At 35.9% G+C, this 24,494-nt stretch overlaps 1 protein-coding gene across 1 annotated transcript in view; it reads right to left on the bottom strand.

Moving 5' to 3' along the window:
- Window positions 1-24,494, bottom strand: part of WDR17 (WD repeat domain 17) — a 128,196-nt gene that overhangs the window by 97,643 nt on the left and 6,059 nt on the right. The window contains exons 3-7 of the mRNA XM_006882220.1: window positions 23,421-23,604; window positions 20,683-20,913; window positions 8,217-8,468; window positions 5,646-5,768; window positions 1,177-1,361 (exon numbers count right to left, since the gene is read on the bottom strand). Of these exons, the coding sequence (XP_006882282.1) occupies window positions 1,177-1,361; window positions 5,646-5,768; window positions 8,217-8,468; window positions 20,683-20,913; window positions 23,421-23,604 (975 nt within the window). The remainder of the gene's footprint in view (window positions 1-1,176; window positions 1,362-5,645; window positions 5,769-8,216; window positions 8,469-20,682; window positions 20,914-23,420; window positions 23,605-24,494) is intronic.

Below are 24,494 nucleotides of genomic sequence, written 5' to 3'. Positions count from 1 at the left end.
TCAAGTCAAGTATGATCCATAGTGACCTTATGAACAATAGATCTGAATATTACCCTATCCTGTGCCATCCTCATCATCTCTGACATACTTGAGCCCACTGATACAGTCATTGTGTTGATCCATCCCATTGAGGGTCTTCCTCTCTTTCAGTGTCTGTCTATCTTTGCAAGCATGATGTCTTTTTCAAAGGAATGGATGAAATTTTGTCATCCTCAACCCTAAGAACACACTCTTTGTGCTTTCTCCAGGATCTATTTGATGATTCTTTTGGCTGTCCATGCCATATCTGGTACTCTTCTCCAAGATCAAAACCAAAAGACAATGATTTTTCTTCTGTCACCCTTATTTACTGTCGAACTCTAAGATGCACAGCAAGTGATGAAAAAGATAATAAATTGAATCAGGTACACTACCTTTAAACTGACATTATTGCTTGTTAGCACTCTGAAGAGGTCCCTGACAGTTGACTTTCCTATCTTTTGATTGATTTCCTGTCTGCTGATATCAATGGTGTTGATTGTGGCTCCAAGTAAGATAAAATCGTTGACAATGTCAGTCTTCTATTCATCTACCATAATGTAGCCTATTGGCTCAGTTAGGTAATTATGGGTTAGAATAACAGCACCAAAAAAAAAAGAATAACAGCACAAAGGAATGTTAAAAAGCATTCAGTTCAACCTTGCTTATTTCATTAGACTTGCTTGTCAATCTTGGTAAAACTGGCTGAGAGATATACCTCCATTACCTTCTTCCCAAAATACTATCTTACTTCTCATTTTGCTTCTGAAAAACAACGGTACAATTTTCTTATAATTACTGTTAAACTAAGAGACTCGATGAGATGGATCGAATTAGTGACTGGGTTTATGGGGTTAGGTGTGTCAGACACAATGGGATTGGTACATGATAGAGCAGGGTTTAAGGCTGTTGTTTATAGGGTCACTATGAGTTGCAGGCGACTCAATGGTACATAATAATAACAATTAGAATAGTTTTGTTACTAGAAACTGCCCCAAAATGTTTCAGCTAATAAAATGAAGTCTTAACATATTATTACTTACAAAAATAAATTTTAATTTTGTTAGTATATAGGTAAAATTAAAAACTAAGGTTTTTAAAAAATATAAGCATTTTATATATCATAAAAGCAAGATTAATGAATAACCACAGACATACCAAGTCCCTAAGAAAATCCCATTTCTTGGCTCCCATATCATAAAGTCCAACTCCACCATCCAAGAAACAACACACTGCATGGCCAGGAGGAAGAGAAAATGCTTGATTCTGTGTCAAATTTGGAAGTGGAACTGCTTCACTGGTTGAAGACGTATAATGATATTTTGTTGGAGATTGGATTGAAACTATTTTAAGAAATAAAAGAATAAAGAGGTAAGTTTTATGCTCACTTACAAAACTAAAAGTTAGTGGTTCAAACCCATTCAGTGGCACAGTGAGAGAATGTCCTAATGATCTGCTAATATAAATATTATAATTAAGAAAAACTTCTGGAATAGATTTCTTCTATAACAACACCTGGGAGGTCCTAATATCAATATCTTTCCATATCCTGGAATGAAACTAATAGAGCCAGGATTATAAAGATGCTGCATTGTTATCTTTTCCTTAGAATTTCAGCAAATGATTAAGCAACAGTCACAATTTTCTGCCAGAGGAGTACTTTTGTAGCATTATCAAAAGATGTAGACATGTAAGCATTTTAGTGAGACTTTACAGAAATCCTGGGATTTCATTTGTCTATCGATACATCCTTTCCTCCCTCGCCCTCCTCAATCACTCTGTAATGCACGTTTTATTCCAGACTGTCAAATGCAATACACACCGTGTCTAATCACCCATTCCCTTCAGAGAGTCCCTCTGTTCTCTTCTAATGTAGTGTTTATCATCTATCCATTCTTTCCCTGCTTTCTCCTCCCACATCCTTCCTACTTTTATAACAGTGGTCCTATCCAGTATTTGTCCTTGTGTGACTGAGATATTTCCTTCAGTATAATGTCTTCCAGATTCATCCATGCTGTGTAGTATTTCAAAAGTTCACTGTTTTTTCAGTGTCCTGTAATATTTCATTGTGTACCATAGGTATGGATTTCATTTTTTTTAAAATCCATTACTGTGTTGGGCTGCTTCTATATCTCTGCTATTATGTGTGTAATGCTGCAACAAACATGGGTGTGCATACATGTGTTTGTGCCAGAGCTGTTTTCCTTAGGATTTATTCCCAGTAGTAGGATAGCCGGGTCAAATGATATCTCCATTTCCAAATTATGAGAACATACCAGAGTTCCTTCCATAGTGGTTATATCATTTTACATTCCTACCAGCAGTAAATGAGAATTCCAAACACTCTACATCATTGCCAGCCATGGATTTGATTTTTAGGTCTCATTTATCTATTTTACCCTTTCTTGATTGTAAATTATTGTTATGCCAGGAAGCTATTAATGCCTTTCATTAGGGATTCTAAAGTTGTTCACAGTTTTTGTCTGATGAACTCTATAGTTTTTGGTTTTACTCCTGGGTCGCAGGTCCACCTTGAGTTGGTTTTTCTGTATGGTATGAGGTGAGGATCTTGCTTTACTTTTCTGCAGATGCTTTTCCCATTTTTCCAGTACTACTTGTTAAAGAGACTGTCATTTCCCCCACTTAACAGATTTCATCTCCTTGTCAAAGATCAATTCACCATAGTTAGATGAGTTGGTTTCTGGGTTCTTGATTCTATTTTTTCAATCCATATGTCTGTCATTGTACCAGAACCATGCTGTCTTGATTACTATGGTTCTGTAGTCTGATTTGAGATCGAGTGTGATACCTCCTACCTCATTTATCTTTTTTAGTACTGCTTTGATAAGCAGTACATATATATAATCTTCCTCTCAAAATAAGGATATAATAGCTTAATTCTTGCCTTCCGTGAGCACACAGGCGCTTGACTTTACTATTCAAAAGCAAGTTATTCTCTACCATTAATTTCTAAAATAGCGAAAAGAATTATCCTTGAGATCACTTATAACCCTTTTTAACTTAGCATCTCAATTAAGAATCACTGTATTATATAAACTTGCATCTCAATTTGTTTTTTCTGTTTGAGTTGTTTGGTACTCTTCATAAACTCTCAAACTTCTTATTTCAGTTACATATCCTCTTACTATGTTGTTTTATTTGTATTTTTTCTTAGTAATTGCCTTTCTAGAAATTTTTATTTAGAATGTGAATAAACTCTTTTAAAAACAATCTAAAATTATAACACTAAATAATAAAACCATTCTATTAATAATAAAATGTTTAAACATTGGCAAATACGTGACAAATATTTCCAACTATTTGTTTCATTAAAATGTAATAGTCTTAATTTAGGATAAGACTCATATGTATATCTGAGAATGAGAGAAAGCCTAATTAGAATGAAACATGACTGACTAGCAGAAGATGCAAAACGGTTGCCAAATTTTAGCTCAAAACAAACTTGTACTTATGTTCTCTGAAGTATTTATCCAGTATTTTACTTAAGTTATAAATGGTCTTTTATGTTCTTTATATATATTTTTATACTTTCTGATTTTTTCCAGACTAAAAATATGAAAGAAAACAATCTGTGATCTCATAATCATTTTAGCTAATGATATGGAAGTTCAGAATGCTAAGAAACAAACAAATGGGGGAAAAATCAGGATGTAACAATATATCAGTCTCCAGAACATTTTCTCCAGTCATGATATTTCCAGGACCTCTAGCATTCAGGATCTAGAAATACCAGTATTCAAAAAGACATTTAAATTTATAGAAAGGGTAGAGTTTCAAATATAGAAAATTTCTATTATTTAAAAAAATTAGGAACTACATTTCCTCAGTAAAATAGCATTAATTTGAATAATCATTGTTAATTGTTTAATATATTATAAAGGTAGATATGTTGTAAGGAGAGACAGGTCTTTGAGAGGGACATCATGCTGGGCAGAGGGGAGGGACAGCGCAGGAGGGGAAGACCCTCTTTGAGGTGGATTGATTCAGTGACTGGGGTACTCGGGATGGGCGTCTCAGAGGCAATGAGATTGGCACAGGATAGAGCACGGTTTAGGGCTGTTGTACATAGGGTCGCTATGAGTCGCAAACGACTTGACGGCACATAACAACAACAACAACAAAGGTAGACAGTAATTTATGAGAAGAGACATCTATTTCCTAAACAACATGCTTCTGGAAAGAAACTCTATGATCTTTGGGAAATGACGATAGTTATAGAAAGGCTTCAGGTCTTTTGTTTATAGGGTCACTATGGTCTTTGCTATCACTTGTTATGCATCAGAGAGTTGGACAATGACTAAGGAGGATAGAAGGAGAATTGATGCTTTTGAGCTGTGGTGCTGTGCAGGAGAAGAGTATTGAGGGTACCATGGACTGCTAGGAAAACAGATTCATCCTGGAAAGGGCCAAACCGGGCTGCTCCTTGGAGGCAAGGATTCTAAAGCTCCGTCTAACATACTTTGGACATGTTGCAAGGAGGGACAGGTCCTTGGAGACATCATGCTTGATAGGGTGGAGGGACAGCACAGATGGGGAAGGCCCCCATGAGGTGGACTGATTCAGTAATCAGGGTAATCGGGATGGGTGTATCAGAGACAGTGCGATTGGCACAGGACAGAGCAGAGTTTAGGGATGTTGTACATAGGGTCACTATGAGTCACAAGCGACTCGACAGTACATAACAATAACAACAACATGAGTCATGCTTGACTCAATGGCAATCAACAACAACAATTCATTACTCTAGATTTTTCCTCACTAAATTTACTACTTCATTTTTTGAAGATATGCACAAAAATGGCAACACTACTAAGCATGCAGAGTACTCTTGACTGACTTAGACCCCCCTTATATTTAGAAACGTTTTCATTCCAAATCTCACCAAATAGTCAGATTTTTTTTTCATGTGTCCTAAGCCCATTTTCTTTTCCCTTCATTACAGAAGCAGTGAATGATAATTAGGGAGTGAAATGCCACAAAAATAAATGAACATATAGAAAATAAATTAAAATACTTATCCAGTGACAACTAGCACTGACACTTATTTTGTATTCTTATTGATTCTATGTTTTGAATATTTATTTATATTACTTGAGCTTTGTTATAAACCATATAGCTTGTAAAAGAAGTAGGTTTAAAACATAGTCTCCTAGTTCAAATCAATATTCTTTTTCTAATAGTGATTTTAATGAAAACAGAAAAGTTGAATTTTCATTCATTCATCATTTCACTTTTTCCTCCCTACCTTGCAAGTTCACTTTTTAATAAAAATATTCATTCATTATTGCGTAATTTCGTCCCTCCCCAAACCAGTCCCTCAGCCCATTAATATTCCTTAATGCCAATATTCTTGATATTTTTAATTTACTTATACAAATACCATTGTTTTATTATTCACACAGACATAACTCAAGATTCTTTTAGCAATCTCACTCTATTTCATCATTTTAATTTTAATATTATCAGATATTATGGGCCTTATTCCTTTATCACATATATTCTCAATGGTTACTTAAAAAATTACTCTTCAGTAGCATGTTATTTGATATACCATTTTATTCAAGAGTAACCACAATATTTCCAAATGTGATAATATTTTTGCTTACATTTTTTTCTTGGAGGAGAACTGAGTACATGTAAGCAGTGAAATCCTGTTTTCTTCAATTTAAAGTTATCAATAGGTGTTGTTCTCGAAACATTCCAAATGCGCAAAACACCCACTTGAGAATCTAGTGAGACCAAGAAAAAAAAGCAACGTGTAATATAACAAAATTTTCTAGGCATAAAGTAAGAATAATAACTTGTTGACATACTTCTAACAACAGCAGAGATAAGTTCCTTGCTGCTCTGGAAATGACAAACTACAAAATTCCCTCCATTTTTAACATTAGAGAAATCCTTCTGAGTTCAAAGCTTTCTAAACTTCTTAACCATTTGTAGTCGAAAAAGGACTAGTAAATATACCCAAAACCATTTATAGACCTCTCTGCCCTCAAGGAACTAGATTATTTTCTGAAAACACAACAGAATACTTCAATCACAGTTTATCTGAGAATTTTTGTTTCTTTTTACTACTTTTGCTCTGTTTTTTAAACACCTTTAAACCTCTTCTGAAATGAAAGTGAGAATAGGTAAATTCTTTGTCACAAATAATTTTGTTGCAAAATTAGTTTTGTTTTTAACAAAAAGGCAAAGGAGTCTTCCCTATACTGGTTGTATTTTTTTTTTTTTTGTAATAAGGGGGGAAAAAGAAAAACACTTTAAATAGTCCTTGGAAATCATTCCACTTAGTATACAAAAGTGAAAAAAAAATCATTGTTCTCATCCTAACAAGAAACAAAAATAAATAAAAGATCAGATAATCTTTTACAAAATCTTAGTTAACTTTAAACAAGAAGAGAATTGAGGTTGTGTGACAACCTGATTATCTGAATTCTTAAGAATATCAGCCCTTTCAAAAAACAGTAAGATGCATACAGTTTCATTTTGGCAGAATACAGGAAGATAAAGTAGTACCTATAAAAGAGCATATATAACAAGGAAAGGACAACAGTCTTAATGATGCCTTACTCCAAGAAGTAGCCTCCGTCTTTGCCGTGGAGTGTGATCTGACCCCTAGTTGACCTCTAGAGGGTTTTCGGAGGCTGTAAATAATTTCAGAGGTGATTACTCTTGTTTCTCCCACAAAGCAGCTGGTAGATTTGAACCTCCTGCTTTTGGGTGGGCAACCCAACTCTTTACCCAGTAGATTACCAGAGCATATGATAAATAAGAGTAGAAAATTAGCAATTAGCTATTCTCAATCTTTATCTCACCGTCTCTTAAAATCTTGTTATCACTCTTATTATCATTTGATTTATATTTGTCTATGTGCAAAGATTGGGCAGAGACAGGCCTGGCAATCTTAAAAAGTCACAACTTTGAAAACTCTGTGGAACAGTACTACTCTGAAGACATGCGGTTGGTTGCCCTAAGTCAGAATCAACTCATGGCAACAAATAAAAACCATTAATATCCTGTGAAATTGATGACAAATACATAAATTCTGAACCGATGAAAGTACCAAAGATGTAAATAATATCTTAAAAATGTTAAAAGACTATTTTCCAAATATTTTGCACCAAGCAAATAAGGGAAATCGTTATGGACTATTCTAGATTGCTTTGACTCCATGCATCTTTGAACCTAAGTGAATGGTAAATGTTAAGGACAACACAATTTCAAATGACAATTTCTATATTCTCTCATTTTCCTGCCTCCTCATCATAAATTTTTTAGTTCACTCATGATTAGGAAACCATGGAGGAATTTATTCAATCCATGGTGCAAAGCCCATTTTCCTCTTCAGTTGGGGTTTAACTAGGCATATCATGACCATCAACATTACCAGCTGTCTTTGGCTTTTGTTTTACACACACACACACACACACACACACACACACACACATGCACTTAGAAATGATGGGCAGTTCCTGGGGTATGAACGTCAACACTTCAATAACATACGACCTATAGTTTGAAACCAAGCACTATAAATCCTATTTTATTAAAATCTGAGTTACACAAACTGATTCCTAATGAATGAGCATCACTTTTCAATGTGCATAAGATATCATTATTACATCATTATTATGTTAAAGTTTTTTAATTGTATCTAAAAGGGTTTCTTTAATTTTTTTAACAGTTCATGTAAAGGCTTTATTAAAATAAAAAAAGATTAGGCAACAGAAAGGGTTAAATGATTTCTTGTGTATCACACCATAAGTCAGAACCTTAAGTTGAAAACAGATCTTCCAACTCCATAGCTAGTATTCTTTAATTTTTTTTAATGCATGAAAAAAAGTAATATACACGATTTGACTAACATTAAAAACAAACCATACATAGCTGTCTCAATTTACTTATTAATTCTACTTAAAGGCAGATTTAGGAATAGAACTCATTTGTAATATAAGTACTGACTATATTTCAAAAAATTTCTAGAAACCTGTAACATTGGACCTTACTTTTATCTTTATTCCACTAGGCAAACAATATACAGTATATGTAAGCAAATTTACTACTATAAATAACAATACTTGTATGGTAAGTCTCATAAAAAATTAAGAAAAGGTGACCATTTCTAATTCAAACAAATACACACATACACTGAGCTCTGAGGCATAAAGGAAGCATACCTCCAGTTACAAACATCCCTGGAGCACTGGGAACCCAGGCCAAGCATTGCACAGAAGCTGCTGCACTGGGAAAACTAAATGTTGTAATGCAATAGAGTGATTCAGAATCAACAAGGCGGATTCCATAATGTAAATTCGCCACAAGAAGATAATCAGTAGATAGTGGGTCCCATTCCAGCGCTGTAACAGGATCCTCTTCATCTGTCCCTTCAAGTGATTCAGGTCTCAAAACATGTTTTTGACTTTTATTACCTAGTAAAATACAAAGAAAAATTATTTAAAACAATATTCTAAACAAAGAACTATCAACTTATCTAGTATTACTCTTCTCTCTACAAAACTGACTTCTGAGAGCATTGAGGATCTAAATCTAAAATTTCTTCTCAGAAAGCAAGAGTGACATATAAATTCATAGTAATTAAGTGTTTGTCCCAACAATGACAATCAATCTAAAATGCTTTGTTCTAGCAATATCTAGTACCTTAAAAGGTTGAGATTGGGGTGAGAATTTTTTCCCCTATTTTGTACTGAAAAGCTGTTAGCAAATACATAGAAATAATTCTTCTGATCTTGTCAAGAACTTCAAACTTCATTAAACTGAAATAGTATATTGCTTGGGTTCAAAGCTTAGTCCCGTTATTTACTAGCTTCGTAGTCTTGAACAAAAGATATTTAGCTTCTATCTCTGTTTATTTTTTTAATAATCAAGGCTATAATTAATTACTGCATAGATTTAAAAATGATGAGTTAGTTATTATAATAAGATGCTCAGAACAATGTGGCATATTGTTATTGTTGCTGTTATGTGACGTCGAGTCGTTTGCGACTCATAGCGACCCTATGTACAACACCCCTAAACCCTGCTCTATCCTGTCAATCGCACTGCCTCTGACACACCCATCCTGATTACTTCAGTCACTGAATCAATCCACCTCAAAGAAGGTCTTCCCCTTCTGCGCTGTCCCTCCACCTTCCCAAGCATGATGTTCCTCTCCAAGGAACTGTCTCTCCTTACAACATGTCCTAAGTATGTCAGACAAAGCCCCAGAATCCTTGTCTCCAAGGAGTAGCCTGGTTTAACCCTCTCCAGAATAAATCTGTTTGTTTTCTTGGCAGTCCATGGTACATTCAATACTCTTCTCCAGCACCACAGCTCAACGGCATCAATTCTCCTTCTATCCTCCCTAGTCATTGTCCAACTCTCTGATGCATAACATGTGATTGCAAAGACCAGGGCCTCTATCAGGCGCACCTTAGTCTCCAGAGAGACACTGTTGCTCTTCAGTACTTTAGAGAGGTCCCTAACAGTAGACTTTTCTATCGCAATATGTTTTTTTTATTTCCTGGCTGCTGGTGCCGAGAGTGTTGACTGTAGAGCCAAGCAAACTGAAGCTGTGAACAATTTCAATCTCTTTGCCATCCATCCTGATGCTACCAATTGGTCCACTGGTGAGAATCTTTGTCTTCTTGACATTTATCATATTGTTGTTGTTGTTATGTGCCGTTGAGTCGTCTGAGACTCATAGCGACCCTATGTGTATGTAACTTATGTGTATGTATTTATCATATTAGCTTGTCAATATTTATATTTATTCCTTTCTCAGAACATTTATGATCATCACAATTTAGACTTTACTACTAATGCAAATAAGGCAGCCAGAAAAATATGGAAATAAACAAATGGAATTAAAGGAAGTCAAAGAACACCAAAGAATCTTCTTGTTCTTCTAAATCATGCATAAAATTGGTACTATGGACAATGCTGCTTCTTGAAGTACCCCTTGAGGATGTTAATAAATCAGCATTGATCCTTAAAAAGACCCCTGCAAACCAGGTGAAAAAACACAATTAAAAGATTACAATCTACACAGAAAGTATGAATTACCCCTAAGGATTATCAAATTTTGGGAGCTCTGGAGGTGTAGTCCGCAGTGAGTTGTGCTGCTGATCCGTAGAAGGGACAGTTTTCTGCACGTTCAAATCACCCAGGAGCTCTGCTGGAGGAAGATGGGTAACCTCCTTGTGATTTACAGACTCTGAAAATCTGCTGGAGGGCCAGCTATCAGCTACTTCGAACCTGATGGCAGTGCATTTTACTGAGATTTTGTTAATGGATTTTTGTTTTAAAAACCAGAGGTGTTGCACCAGAGTTGTGTCCTCTCACTATACCTATTCCATCTTAATCCTGAGAAAATAACAAAAATAAAATTGAAGTAACGAAGAAGGATGTAGCATCAGGATTAATCAATAACCTGCTCACTCAAAGTGAAGAGGACTCAAAACATTTTTGAAGATGATAAAAGACTGAAGCTTTCAGCATGAACTGCACTCAAAGAAAACAAATGTCCTCACAACTAGATCAACAGTCAACATCACGCTAAGTGAAGACAAGACTGAAGTTGGATCCACAATCAACACACATGGATGCAACAGTCAAGAAATGCAAGGACTTACTGCATTGGACAAAGGTCTTGTCAAGGACCTCTTTAAAATACCAGCAGGCAAGGATGTCAGCTTACAGAATACAAAGAACTTCACTCAAGCCACAATGTTTTCATTTACCCCATATGCGTGTGAAAATTTGACAATGAATAAGTAAGACTTACAAAGAATTGATGACTTTTCATTGTAGCGCTGGTGAAGAATAGTGGATATCTCATGGACTATCAAAAGAACCAACAAATACACCTTGGACAAGGTGAAACTGGATTACTGATCAGAAGAAAGGATGGTGAGATTTCATCTCACAAACTTTGAACATGTTAGAAAATTCCAGTCCCTGAAAAAGGATATCATGCTTCTAAAGCAGAGGGCCAGTGAGAGGCTCACCTTCAATGAGAAGAATTGCCACAGAGATGACTGCAAAGATGGGTTTAAACAGAGAGATTGTGAGGACAGCATAGGATCAGGAAGAGTTCTGCTCTGTTGTACGGTGGATCTCTCTGAGTTAGAGGCATCTTAGTGACAACAACATTATGAAGTTTAAAGCAAATGTGGTTTTTTCAAGGTCATAAACACACATTTTCTTCTCCTGTCATCCTTAGTTGTTGTCCAGGTCTCTGAAGCAGACAAGTAATTGCAAGGACAGTAGTAGCCTGGATTAGGCACACCTTAGTGTCTAGATTGACATCGTTGTTTGGTGTGGGGTTTTTTTTTAATTTAATTTTATCAATTTTAATGAACATTTACAGAGATTTTGAATTTCCATTTATTCATTATTGCATTTTTTCTCGCTGCCCACCCTTCCTCCCCCCGAGTTTGCTCTTCTCTTTGAAAAGTAAAAATCCTTCATTGGTATACAATCAGCCCCCCAACCCCCTGCCCTGTGTACACTCTACTATGTAACCTTCACTCTAGACTCCTGTCGTAACCATAATACCCAATCATATATCACTTTTTTTTAAAATTTTTTTTTAATTTTATTATTTGTGCATGTGCATGTACCGTCAAATCAGATCTGACTGGTACAGGAGGAGATTGTCCCTCCTTTCCCGGCATAGCATCTGGTGGATCCGAACCGTGCTCCTCTGGGATTGCAGTGCAGCTTCTTGCCACTAGGCCACCAGAGCTCCCCCATATATCACTTTTAAACTGTTGTTTTCAAGCACTCTAGAGAAGTCCCTGACAGCATATTTATCCCAATGCAAGTCTTTTGATTTCCTGCCTGCTGGTGTTAAGAGTGTTGATTGTGGAGCTGAGCATGCTGTAATTGTTAACAACCTCAATCTCTTCTCCATCTATCATTGTGCTGTCAACTGACTCAGCTGTGAGAATCTTTGTCTTCTTGATGTTTAACTTCAATCGATAATGAAAACAACAGTCCTTGACCTTCTGAAGCAAGTACTTCGAGTATTCTTCAGTTTTATCAAGCAAGATTGTGTCATCTGCATAATGTAGATTATTAATGAGACTTCCTTCCATCCTGATGCCACATTTCTCCTCATAAAGCCCTGCTTCCCAAATTATATGGTCTGCATACACATTGAAAAGGTATGGAGACAGGATACATCCCTAGCACAATCCTTTCCTGATTTTGAATCATGCAGAGTGCTCTGTTCTGAGGAATCAAAACAACAGCTGCACAATATGTGAAAAATTTTTCTCATTAATACTATGTGGTTACTATCGTTAAGTGCTGTCAAGTCAACTCTAACTCATAGCCCTATCCTAAGCCATCCTTATAATATACACCATGGTTAAGGGAATTGTTACAAACCGTGTGTCAATTCAACTCAGTGAGGGTTTTCCTTTCTTTCACTCACCTTCTATTTCCCAAACACGATGGGGGTTTTGGGGTTTTCCCCACTAAGGACTAGTATTTCCTGTTAACATTTTGAAGGTATGTGAAATGAAGTCTTATTATCCTTGCTTCTATCGAGAATCCAGCTACACTTGTTCCAAGAGATATTCTTTTGTTCTTTTGGTCATCCATGGTATAGTCAATATTCTTCCCAACAAACAATTCAAAAGCATTGATTCTTCAGTTTTCTTTTTTCATTGTCCAAGTTACATTGTTTAAAAATTCAAATTACATTGTTTTAAAGCCGTACACTTATAGCAAACTTAAAGTATATTTCTTATTTCTTTTCTCTGTGGTATCTTGCTTTTTCTTTTATTATAAAATACAGAAAAATGGCGGGGAAGAAGAGCAAACTGGGGAGGAGGGTGGAGAGAATGGTGCAGCAATGAAGGAGTGAAAACCCAAAATCCCTGTAAATGTTCATTAAAACTAATAAAATTTAATAAAAAAAAAACCCCAAAAAACCAAAAAAAAAGACAGAAAAATGAACCTATAAAATTTTACAGCCAGTAATTATAACAATTGGAAGCCAGAGTGGCATCTACTTCCTAAACAACATGCCTCTGGAAACTCTACAAACTTTGATAAACGACGATAGTTATAGAAATGTTTCAGGTCTTTTGTTCTTAGGGTCGCTATGAGTCGCAATCAACTTGATGGCAACCACCACCACCAACAACAATTAGAACAACCAGAACAATCCAACAGATAACAAGAAGCAAAAGCAGGTAATTTATTTATGTTGTTTCATATCTTGAGCAGCACACAGATTTCTCAAAAATGAAGTGCCAGATTCTTCCAGGTGTGGAGACAGGGAAAGTGAAGATGTCTATAATGAGATTTTGTACATGCTTCAGAGGAGCTGAAGAGCAAATGAAGAGCTCATAATCTTCTTTATTGGACACAAATTACCTCCCAGCTACCATGAAAGACTGTCAGACATGGTGGGGAATAAACTAAGAGCAGCAAAGTAGTTTTCACCAGGCAAAAGGAAAAAAAAAAGTCTGTGAATTTTTTAAATTAGAATCTGCTCCCAGTGTAAGAGGTTTAACAAATTTGGTGAAGAAATTTTTAAGAAAATAAACTCAAAGGAAATAAAAAATGGTCACTGATCTTACATCAATAAACAGATGAAGCTGTCCCTATGTTAAAAGAGTATAATCAGAAGGAAGAGCAGAGGGTTCAAAGACATTGCTGAAAGATGAGCAAGTTAGAAAAGGTAGCTATATTACATCATAATTGTGTGTTAAGCAAGGCAGTTCCCCTTCTATCCTGCAAAAAGTACACATTTTAATCCCCTAAATCTATGAATATGTAACATCATATGGGAAAAGGAACTTTGCAGACATGATTTTACTCACTGTTGTTGGATGCAACTCATAAATGACGTTCCTTCAGGTTTCCAAGCCTGTAACTCCTAACAGAAGGATACTGACTATCTTTCTTTCTCAGAGTTGCTGGTAGATTTGAACCATGAGAGTCAACCGATCTTTGGGTTATCATTACAACACTAATAAACAGACCACTAGAGTGCTCTGTGATTTCATTAAGGATTTTTCTTTTTTTTTTAAAGAAAATTTTTATTTTATACTGGTTTATTTCAAAGTTTGTATACATTGAATGAGAATGTTATCTTGAATAATTCAAGTGTTATTGCTGTGTCTGGTCGAGTAGAAACTAACCCTTAGCTGAAGTACACAAGGTAATTATCCATCCTTCTCCTGTATAGCAGCTACTGGATTTTAATCTCACGCCTTTGGGTTGGCAGTGTAATTCTTAATTCCTACTGTGTCATCATAGCTCAATTCACGTGAGCCCAATGTAATTACAAGAAAGGTAAGAGAGACAGCAGCAGAGGACACGTGACAATGAATAGAAAACAATGTATTCAAATTTTGTAAATAAACTAGTGTGAACCTTTTAAAAATTTTAATTTAAAATTTTAATTTAAAAATTAAACTCCCCCCAAAAAAAGAAAACGTGATGATGATTGTTGTCGTTGTTATATGCCATCGAGTCACTTGCCACTCATAGCGACCCTATGTACAAGAGCTCTAAATGCTGTTCTATCCTGTGCCAACCTAGCCATCTCAAATGCACTTATTACCACTGCTACAGTCACAGAATCGATAGAAGAGGTTAAGGTCACACAGAGATAAGAGCCAAGGAAAGTGGGCAGCCTTTAGATATTATAAAAGGCTAGGAAACAGTTTTCCCACAGAGCTTTCAGAATTCAGCCCTACTCATGCCTTCATTTTGACACAATGGAATGCACATTAGATTTCTGATCTTCAAAACTGTAAGAAATACATTTATATTGTTTTAGTTCTGCAAATATTCACTTATTTTGTCACAATAGGGCCAGGAGGTTAATACGATCATAAATATAATGAAAGAAGAAGGTGGAGCAATAGAAATTAGGAAAGAAAGAAAAAAGGAAATTATTAGAATGACAAGATCTTAATAAGAAGCTCATTAGACAGAATCAGGGTGGGCTTCTGCTTCTCTGTTGTAACAGTGTGAAAGCTATCAGGTTTCAGTCTTTAAAGTTCTGAAGGAAAAGAAATTAACTCAAAGAGCATAAAAGCCAAGATTTCCTCTGTGTGTGTGTGTGTGTGTGTGTTGTGTTACTGTTAGGTGCTGTCTAGTATGACTCAACACTATAGACAACAGACCTGAACCCTGTCCTATCCTGTGCCATCACCTCTGACATACTTAAGTCCACTGCTGCAGTCACCGTGTTAATCCATCTCATTGATAAATAACCCTCTCCTCTGCTGATCCTCCATCTTTCCAAGCACAATATCCCTTTCCTCACCTAGCTACATGCCCAATGTATGAGACATGAAACTTAGCCATCTTTGTCTCCAAGACGCACTCTGTCAGCACTTTCTCCAAGACCTATATATTTTTTCTTTTGGTAATTCATGTGATATTCAGTATTCTTTTCCAACATCACACGTTAAAGGCTTCAAATCTGTCATCTTTATTCACTGTCCAGATCTTTGATGCATAGCAGGTAATGAGAAGACCATGGCCTGTATCAGGCACATCTTAGTCTTCAAACTGACACCACCACTGTTCAGTATTCTGGAAAGATTCCAGGCAGTAGATTTTCCAAGACAGCATGGCTCCTAATTTCCTGAATACTGGTACCAAGTGTGTTGGGTGTAGATTCAAGCAAGATGAAATCACTGACAGCTTCGATCCTTTCTCCATCTATTATGAAGTTGACTGTTGGTCCTGTAGTGAGGAACTTTGCTTTCATGATGTTGAGATGTAATCCATATCAAGGGCTGAAGTTCTGTGGTGCTGTGATCTCTTGCAGCAAGAACTGTATATCTTCCTCACTTTCAGCAAGCAAAGTTTTACTGTCTGCATAACACAAGTTGTTGATGAGTCTTCCTCTGATACTGGTGCCATATTTTTCATCATAGAGTCCAGCTTCACTAATTATTTGCTCAGAATACAAACTGAATATGTATGGGAAAAGGATATATCCTTGACGCACACCCTTCTTGATTTTAAACTATGCAGTGCTCCCTTGATCCATTTGTATAATAGATTCTTGACCTAGATATAGATTCCTTAAGAGCACAATTGAAGGTGCTGGAATTCCCATTCTTCTCAGTGTTGACCATAATTTGTTATGATCCATACAGTCAAATACGAGAATATTAAGTGCAAATATCTCAGAGACAGAACACTTAATGAGAAGTTAACAAAATACCACTATTGGTTGGTTGTTATCCAAATTATGGATAACACTGAGGAGAATGAGAATCCTATAAAATTTAATTGTGCTCATTCCAAACTAGAACAGGAGGCTGTTGTACAAACAAAATAAGGGAACACTGCATAGTTTAAAATCAGGAAAAGTGTGTGTCAGGACTATATCCTTTCTCCAAACCTATTCAATCTGTATGATAAAAGAATTATTCAAGAAACTAGAATATATGAAAAATGTAAAATTGGGTTTGGAAAAAGACTCATCAACATCCTGCATTATGCAACTGACACAGCCTTTCTTTCTAAAAGTGATGAGCACTTGAACCACTTGCTGTAGAAGACTATAGCCTTAAACATAGATTATATTTCAGTATCAAGAAAATTTAAAAAAAATCCTCATCACTGGATCAGAAGAGAAAATCTTGAAAGATGAAGGAAAGATTGAAATTGTCAATGATTTGATTTTACGTGGATGCACAGTTAACACTTGGAGTTAACAACAGTCAAGAAATAATTTTTTTAAAAAAGTTTTACACTGGGAAAATGTGCTGTCGGTGACCTCTCCAAAGTGCAAAAGAACAAGGAGGCAAGTATAAAGTCCAAGGTGAACTTGATCCAACCCATGGAAGAACTGGCGTTACTGAGTTGAGGTGTTGAAAGAGTAATGAACATCACATGAACTACCAAGAGAACAAACATCTCTGTCTTGGAGAAAGTGTAAATAGGATGCTTCTTAGAGGCAATGAAGTTGAAACCTGGTGTCACATATTTTAAGCATATTTTGTAGGGGTGAAGGGCGTCATTCTGGTAAATGTGAAGTGTCAGAGAAAGAGAGGAAGACTCTCAGTGAGATGGATGGACACAATGACAGTGACAATGAGCTCAAGTTTACCAGAGATCATAAGGATGATACAACATGGGCCAAAAGTCAGATCTGTTCATGGGATCATTATGAATTGCAGTTGATTTAATGAATGCTCCTTGAAAGCAAAGCTGATACAATTTTGTCTCACATACTTTGAACATGTATTTGTTGTTGTTTTTGTTGTATACTGTCAAGTTGGAACCAATCCACAGCTAATTTTCTGGCAGGTTTTCAAAGACAGTTAATCACACGGGAGGAGGTTGCCGATCTTTCTCTTGCAGAGCATTTGGTGGGTTCGAACCATGTGCCTTTGGGATTGCTGTGCAGTTTCTTTCCGTTAGGCCACCAGCATTCAATAGGAGAGTGGTTAGTTATGAGAGGCTATTCCTTGGAGAGGGTTAACATGTTTGGAAGTGTGGAAGAAAAGTCAGTGAAAGAGACAATGATCCTCCATGAGATGAACTGACACTGTGACTGCAGCAGTGGACTCAAGTGTGTCAGAGATGATGAGGACGGCACAGGACAGAACAGGGTTCAGATCTATTGTCGCATGGTTGCTATGGGTCACACACAACTCTTGGCATGTAACAACAACAACAACAACAACAACAATAACATTGGTTGTTATGAATTGTAGTGTATCAAGTAGTAATAAAAATAAGGAAATTTGGCTTATATAGATGCTAAAATTCACATTAAATGTTCAAATATTTAAGTATAAAAAAGCTCTGAGGGCCTAGTGGTAAGAAGCTGCACTGCTATGATTTGAATCTACCAGATGCTCACCAAGAGATTGATGGGCAGGCTCCTCCTGTGTAATGTGCTGCCTCTGAAAACCCATTGTGGGGTCAGCTATGGGTCAGTTCCAACTTGACAGCACACAACCACCACCACAATAGGAATTGGTTAAAATATAATGGACTATGTTTATTATTATTGTGGTGTTTATCTTTCAATATGACCTTATTTAGGGAACTTTAATGGCCTAGTTGCAAGAAGCTGTACTGCAAATTCCAAAGGCACACAGTTCAAGGCCACCAGCTGCTCCATGGAAGAAAGACGGGCAATCTCCTTCCATGCGATTAACTGCCTCTGAAAAACTGCTGTGGAGTCAATTATGGGTCCGTTCTGATTGTACACAACAAGTCATTATTTGGCTTTGCTATGTAAATGGGTGGGAATATGCAAATGGAGCATAGCATGTTAGACTATCTTCAAGGGGATAGGCTATCTACCATTCCACAAAGGGGTTGGACAGTCTCAACAATCTATAAGGGGTTGGACAGTCTCAACAATCTGTAAGGGGATTGGCTAGTCTCATCATTGAATTAAGCAAGCCAGCAGTGAAAGGTAGAGAAGACTTCTGGAACACTGAACAAGAACAGAGAGAACATAGGATGCCCTTCTTGCTCCAGCTACACCTATAGCAGCAAAACCTAAGGCCGAACAATGTGAAATGGGACCTTGTCAGGGGGAGAGCCAATATTGGCATGACTGATAACTTTGTTGGACTACTGGAGTGGGGAAGCCGGTACTGGCAGGATTAAGAATTTGGGAATACTGGCCTAAAGTCACAAGCCTTGAGGCTGAGGTGCTTGTATGCACATTTCAAGAGCTGTCTTGATTGTATTATGTTATTAATCTGGATAATAACCTCTTGACTTCCTCAATATGGTTTTGTATAGTCTTTGAGCTATCACATCAGATTTTGGACCCAGAAAAGCAGTAAGATTGGTGTTGAGACTCCTAGAAAAAGGTATGGGAGTGTGGGGGCATGTTTGACCTCATGGGAATTAGTTTTGTGTTACTGATACTATTGATGGGACAGTTTCCCTTTATGAAATTGATAAAGAAAGGTGTGATATGGCTGTCCTCACATGGTCCTTGCTTTTTAAGCTACATTTTAATCCCAGAGGCACACAGTTTGATTCCACCAGTCGCTCCAAGGGAAATCTCCTCCTGTACAATATACTGCCTCTGAAAACCCACTGAGGAGTCGGCTATGAGTTGGTTCCAACTCAACGGCACACAACAATAACCACGTAGGAATTGGTTAAAATATTATATAAACTGTGTTTATTATTAAACAAGAAAAGTATAGGCAATGTTCTCCTGTGCAATTAACTGTCTCTGAAAACCTGATGAAGGATCAGCTACGGGTCGGCTCCAACTCAATGGTACACAAAAACAACAGAAGGGTGGAAAAACAATTACTTATATTTATGTTTTTAAATAGTAAATAATAAATATTCTTAAAATGTATGGTCCTAATCTAACAATTAGGTTAGAGAAGGTACAGGCAGAGTGCTCTTTGGAGGCAAGGATGACAAAACTTCATCTCACATACCTTAGGCATGTTGCTAGGAGAAGTTATTCACTGGAGAGTGATATCATGCTTGGAAAAGTGGAGAGACAGCAAAAGAAAGGAAGATCTCAACCAGATGCACTTACATTGTAAGTGCAGCAATGGGCTCGAGTGTGTCAGAGGTTATGAAGATTGGCACAGGATAGGACAGGGCTCAGATCCATTGTTCATAAAGTTGCTATGAGTTGTACTCAACATGATGGCGCTATCAACAACCACCACCTAGTGATAAGAAGACTCGGAGGATTGAAGAGCACTAGCTGCTCTGAGGGAGAAAGATGGGACACGCTGCTTCTAAAAAGATTAATAATTTTGGAAATTTTATGAAAGTAGTCATGCTTTTTCCTACAGGGTCATTATGAGTTAGAACAAAATCAATGTCAGCAGGTTCTTTGATTTTCATCTCATAATAGTTTGTGTATTTTTAAATTTAAACAGGTATCTGAAGAAACCTTTATTTGGATTTAAATATTTAGTTTATTCCATTTATTCTTATATTGATTTCAGATATTTGAATGCAATATATTTTGTGACAGGAGTAGTAATGTGTTTTTTGATAGATAGTAGTTTTCATCCATTGATCTAGGCAGGTAGTAGAAAAAGACATCCATAGCTATGTCAGGGGGCACAGAACATGTTTCCCAAATATTTAACAATCTGAATAAGGGACACCTATTCAGGAAATTTTTCATTTTCTCATCATACCTTTCTTTCTTGTTTAATTTTTTAAAATACACATTAACAAATATCTCATAACCTTTAATTCACCCAGATTAAATAACTAATAGGGATTCAAAGTTGTCATTCTTTTTAATATCGAGCTTACAGATAATAAGGCATCAGAATGTTAATTTTTAGGCAGGTAAAGAATATTTTGAAGTAGTGTCAACAGGTTGTCACATAATTCAACTGCGTATCTTTGTTTAGTCAGGTTGTTTAATTAGTAAAGGAGGAGAATTAAATAATTGGCTTAAAAATAAAACATATAACAAAAGACTAATTTGGGTTAATTTAAAATTAAATATGGTCAGCTGACTTTAATGTATTACAATAAAAATAAAATTTTTATCAATTCAGTGGAATTAGTACAATGTTTGATAATGTTAATACTATGATTATATTAAAATCCAAAGTTTGTAACCTTAGGCTTTATGTCATGGAAAAAAGATTATACATGCTAAAATAAGAAAGATTATTAATCTCTTACCTGGTTGAAAAATTGATAGACTCCCATCAATATGACCAAACACAACTTTCCCTTTCTTTTGGGTATGCCATCTAAAGACACAGATATCAGACAAGAAGCTATGAGCTTCTCTGTGAACAGTCACGCCACTGTCTGGCCCTGTGATGGTCCAAATTAAAAGTGGGCCTCTGTGAGAAACAAACGCCACGGCATCCTCTGTATTCCAGCACCAGCTAAGAGAGGCAGGTATTCCTGGATCAAATGAAATGCAGATACTTCATGCAGAGTAACGGTATATGACTGTACTATTAAGTTTTACTTGAATTTGATTTCTATTGTTTATTTATAAAATAAACTTAAATGTAAACACATGCTAGTTGTTTAAAAAAAAGTTGCTCTTCTATTTGGAATTTGGATTTATAAAGCTATTCCAAACACTACGGCAAAATATGTACTCTTCCCTGTCAGCACGTAAGGGCATGTAGATCAGATTGTTAATGAAACTTTTTCTAGTCCTGATGCCCCATTCTTCATACAGCCCAGATTCTTGATAATTTTCTCAGTAAAAAGATTGAATAAGTATGGAGAGAAGATAGAACCCTGTCAACAATTTTTGTGATTTCAAATAATGCAGTATTACCGTTATTCTGTTCAAATGACTGTTTGTAGGTCTACGTACAGTCTCCGTATGAGCAAAATGTCCTTTCTTCACAATGTTGTTCATAATTTGTTATGAGTATGGACTCATACAACACTTAGATACAACAATTCTATGGATTCGTTCAATCTTTTTTGTTGCTACCTGCACCATCCAGTATTTTGCCCATATTGTTGTGTTGTTGTGTGCCATGGAGTAGGGACTAACCCAGAGCTGACCGTTCAGTGGGTTATCAGAGGCTGTTAATTGCACAGGAGGAGACTGCACATCCTTCTCCCACAGAGCTGCTGGTGTATTCAAACTGCATGCCTTTGGAGGCAACCAATAATCCAGTAATACCAGGAATCCTATAGGGTTACTCAATTGTAACTCAAGGTTTGAATTTTTCTTTCAGTTCTTTATGTTTGTGAAAAGGAAAAAACATTTTTGCATATTTATTTTCTAACTCCAGGTCTTTGCACGTTTGAACATAATACTTTGTCTTCTTAAGCTATACTTTGAATAGTCCATTCAGTGGTAATCACTTTTTATATATTACAAAGCTTTGTAATATTTCAATTTAAATTTCATTTTTTTCTAGTTTTCTAGGAAAATAAAGGGAATTGTTCATTTCACCAAAAGAAACTAATTGAATTGCAATTTGTTCAGTGACCTGAATATACAGATTCACTGTCTTATATTGAAATTCTAGAGTTGTTGCAAACAAAATAATATTTAAATTTTTTTTACTAAGCAATTAATCTCATTTGGCAAATATTTACAATGTAGGTTAAAAAAAAGGTGTAGTTTACTAATACAATTTAGCAATCTTGACCTAAAGTTGAAAAGATATGGGAAATGCAAGGTGCTGAGTATGTTGAACATATTTTAAGATTCAAAGTCCTGGAAGCACAAATTGTATAAACATTTCAGAGTTTCATACTACATACTAAACAGACTATTGTTAACAAAAAATCTTTGGATGAAATAAAGTTAGTGAGATTTCCATTTCTTACTTTTCTGTCCAAAATTTAGAGTTACCATTTTCAGAGAAGAAAATGGCAAATATTTAGAAAAATATCCAGCAGTAACTTTTTTCTTAAAATTATTTTTATTATTTTTTTGTGTGTGTACCGCCAAATCGGATCTGACTGGTATAGGAGGAGATTGTTCCTCCTTCTCCAGCAGAGCATCTGGTGAATTTGAACTGTGCACCTCTGAGATTGCAATGCAGCTTCTTGCCACTAGGCCACCAGAGCTCGCCCAGCAGTAACTTTTAATATCCTAAATAATAATAAGGTTACACTGTTGCTCAAACAGACATTTAAATTTTCTGAAATTGACATACAAAATGATTATTAATTTTATCATTTAAAGAATGGGATTAAATAAGGGTTCTGAAAGCTAACTAGGAAGAATGTAATATTATTGGTATTAAGGAATTATTTGCTTTAAATAGGACTTTCCACTTTAACATAATTCCAAATAAAGGGAAAAAAAACACCAAGATTAACAATACAGAGTATTTGCATAACTAATCCTTGTATGTTAGAAATCATAATACAAAATAAATAGACAAGGCCATATTTGCCTCTTTAAGAAAATATTCTCTAATTATCGTCTTAATATTATTTTGGAAAATCATTGCTACATTTGAATATTAATGAAATTATATTTGATGCTGACAGCTTTTACCATACCTTTGCTAAAAGTACAATTCTTCTAAGAAATTGTATTTTAGTTTAGCATACACATCCACATACACAAACACATAGATTATAATAATGAATCTACTATAAAAAGTATTTCTTAATATATTTGAAAAATTTGCTAGGATATTTGAAAACATTTATATTAAGCCCTCAAATAAGAATACAAGTTAGGGAGCTCTGTTGGCCTAGTGGCTAGAAGCTGTGTTGCAATCCCAAATGCACATAGTTCGAATCCACCAGATGCTCCATTGAATAAGGAGGGACAATCTTCTCTTGTGCCAGTTGGATCTGATTCGATGGTACACAACAACAACAACAAAATAAAATAAAAAAATTTAAAAAAGTATACTAGTAGCAACTATTGAAATAATATTTCAATCAACAAAATAAATGACAATAAATACAGATACCTTTTGAATTGTTGAGTTTAGCAACAACTTTCTGTTCTGCAACATTCCAGATGATCACTAAGTTATCAGTACTGCCACTTGCAAACAAATCAGGATTATGGGGACACCAAGAGATTGCTGTGATTGTTTTTTTATGTTCAGACATAATTGCATGAAGCTTAAATTCATTGTAACGATGATCCAACTAAAATGAAATATAAAAAGTAAACATTTTAGGGCTTCTTTTTAGATAATACAATATATTTGAAATCACATTTTAAAATCAAAAAGTACATTTCAAGCCTTAGTGTAGAGGATTTTCAAGTGTATTCACTCATCTGAAACAGTTACTACTACTCTTTGCCAAGTTGAAAGTGACTCAGAGCTGACCCTGTGGTGGGATTTCAGGAGGCTGTAAATCTCACGGGAAGAGGGACATTGCCCATCTTTGCCTCTCCAAGTCGATGATGGATTCAAACTGACACGACACATGGTTTTGGGGTTAGTGGTACAACTCCCTATGGACTATGATAACAATACTGTTTCAGCTGACACAAAGCATTTGTAAAAGAGAGGGGAGAAAAAGTACTAAAGGCAGATGGAGCATTTTGTTATGGATTTAGATGTGTTTTATGAACAAAATGCACAGCCTCACATTCTCTTTTCTTATCTAAATATTACCTAGCTCTGATGGCCTAGCAGTAAGAATTTGTGCTGCAATTCCAAAGGCCCAAGTTTCGAATCCACCAGCTACTCTGGAGGAGAAGGATGGGCAATCTCCTCCCCTGAGATTAACTGCTTCTGAAAACTTGCTGGAGAGTAAGCTATGGGTTGGTTCCAACTCAATGGTACACTACCACCACAACAACAATGCAATTTTAAAATATACAATTTCAATGGACTATCCATTAGGGACCTCTCTAAAGTACTCAGGAGCAACAGTGTCTCTCTGGAGACTAAGGTGCGCCTGATACAGGCCATGGTCTTTGCAATCACTTCTTATGCATCAGAGAGTTGGACAATGACTAGGGAGGATAGAAGGAGAATTGATGCCTTTGAGCTGTGGTGCTGGAGAAGAGTATTGAATGTTCCATG

The sequence above is a fragment of the Elephantulus edwardii genome, unplaced genomic scaffold (assembly GCF_000299155.1).
Source record: "Elephantulus edwardii isolate Elephantulus edwardi_28Jun2011 unplaced genomic scaffold, EleEdw1.0 scaffold00018, whole genome shotgun sequence".
NCBI lineage: Eukaryota > Metazoa > Chordata > Mammalia > Macroscelidea > Macroscelididae > Elephantulus > Elephantulus edwardii.
This window is presented reverse-complemented; position numbering and strand designations above follow the sequence as displayed.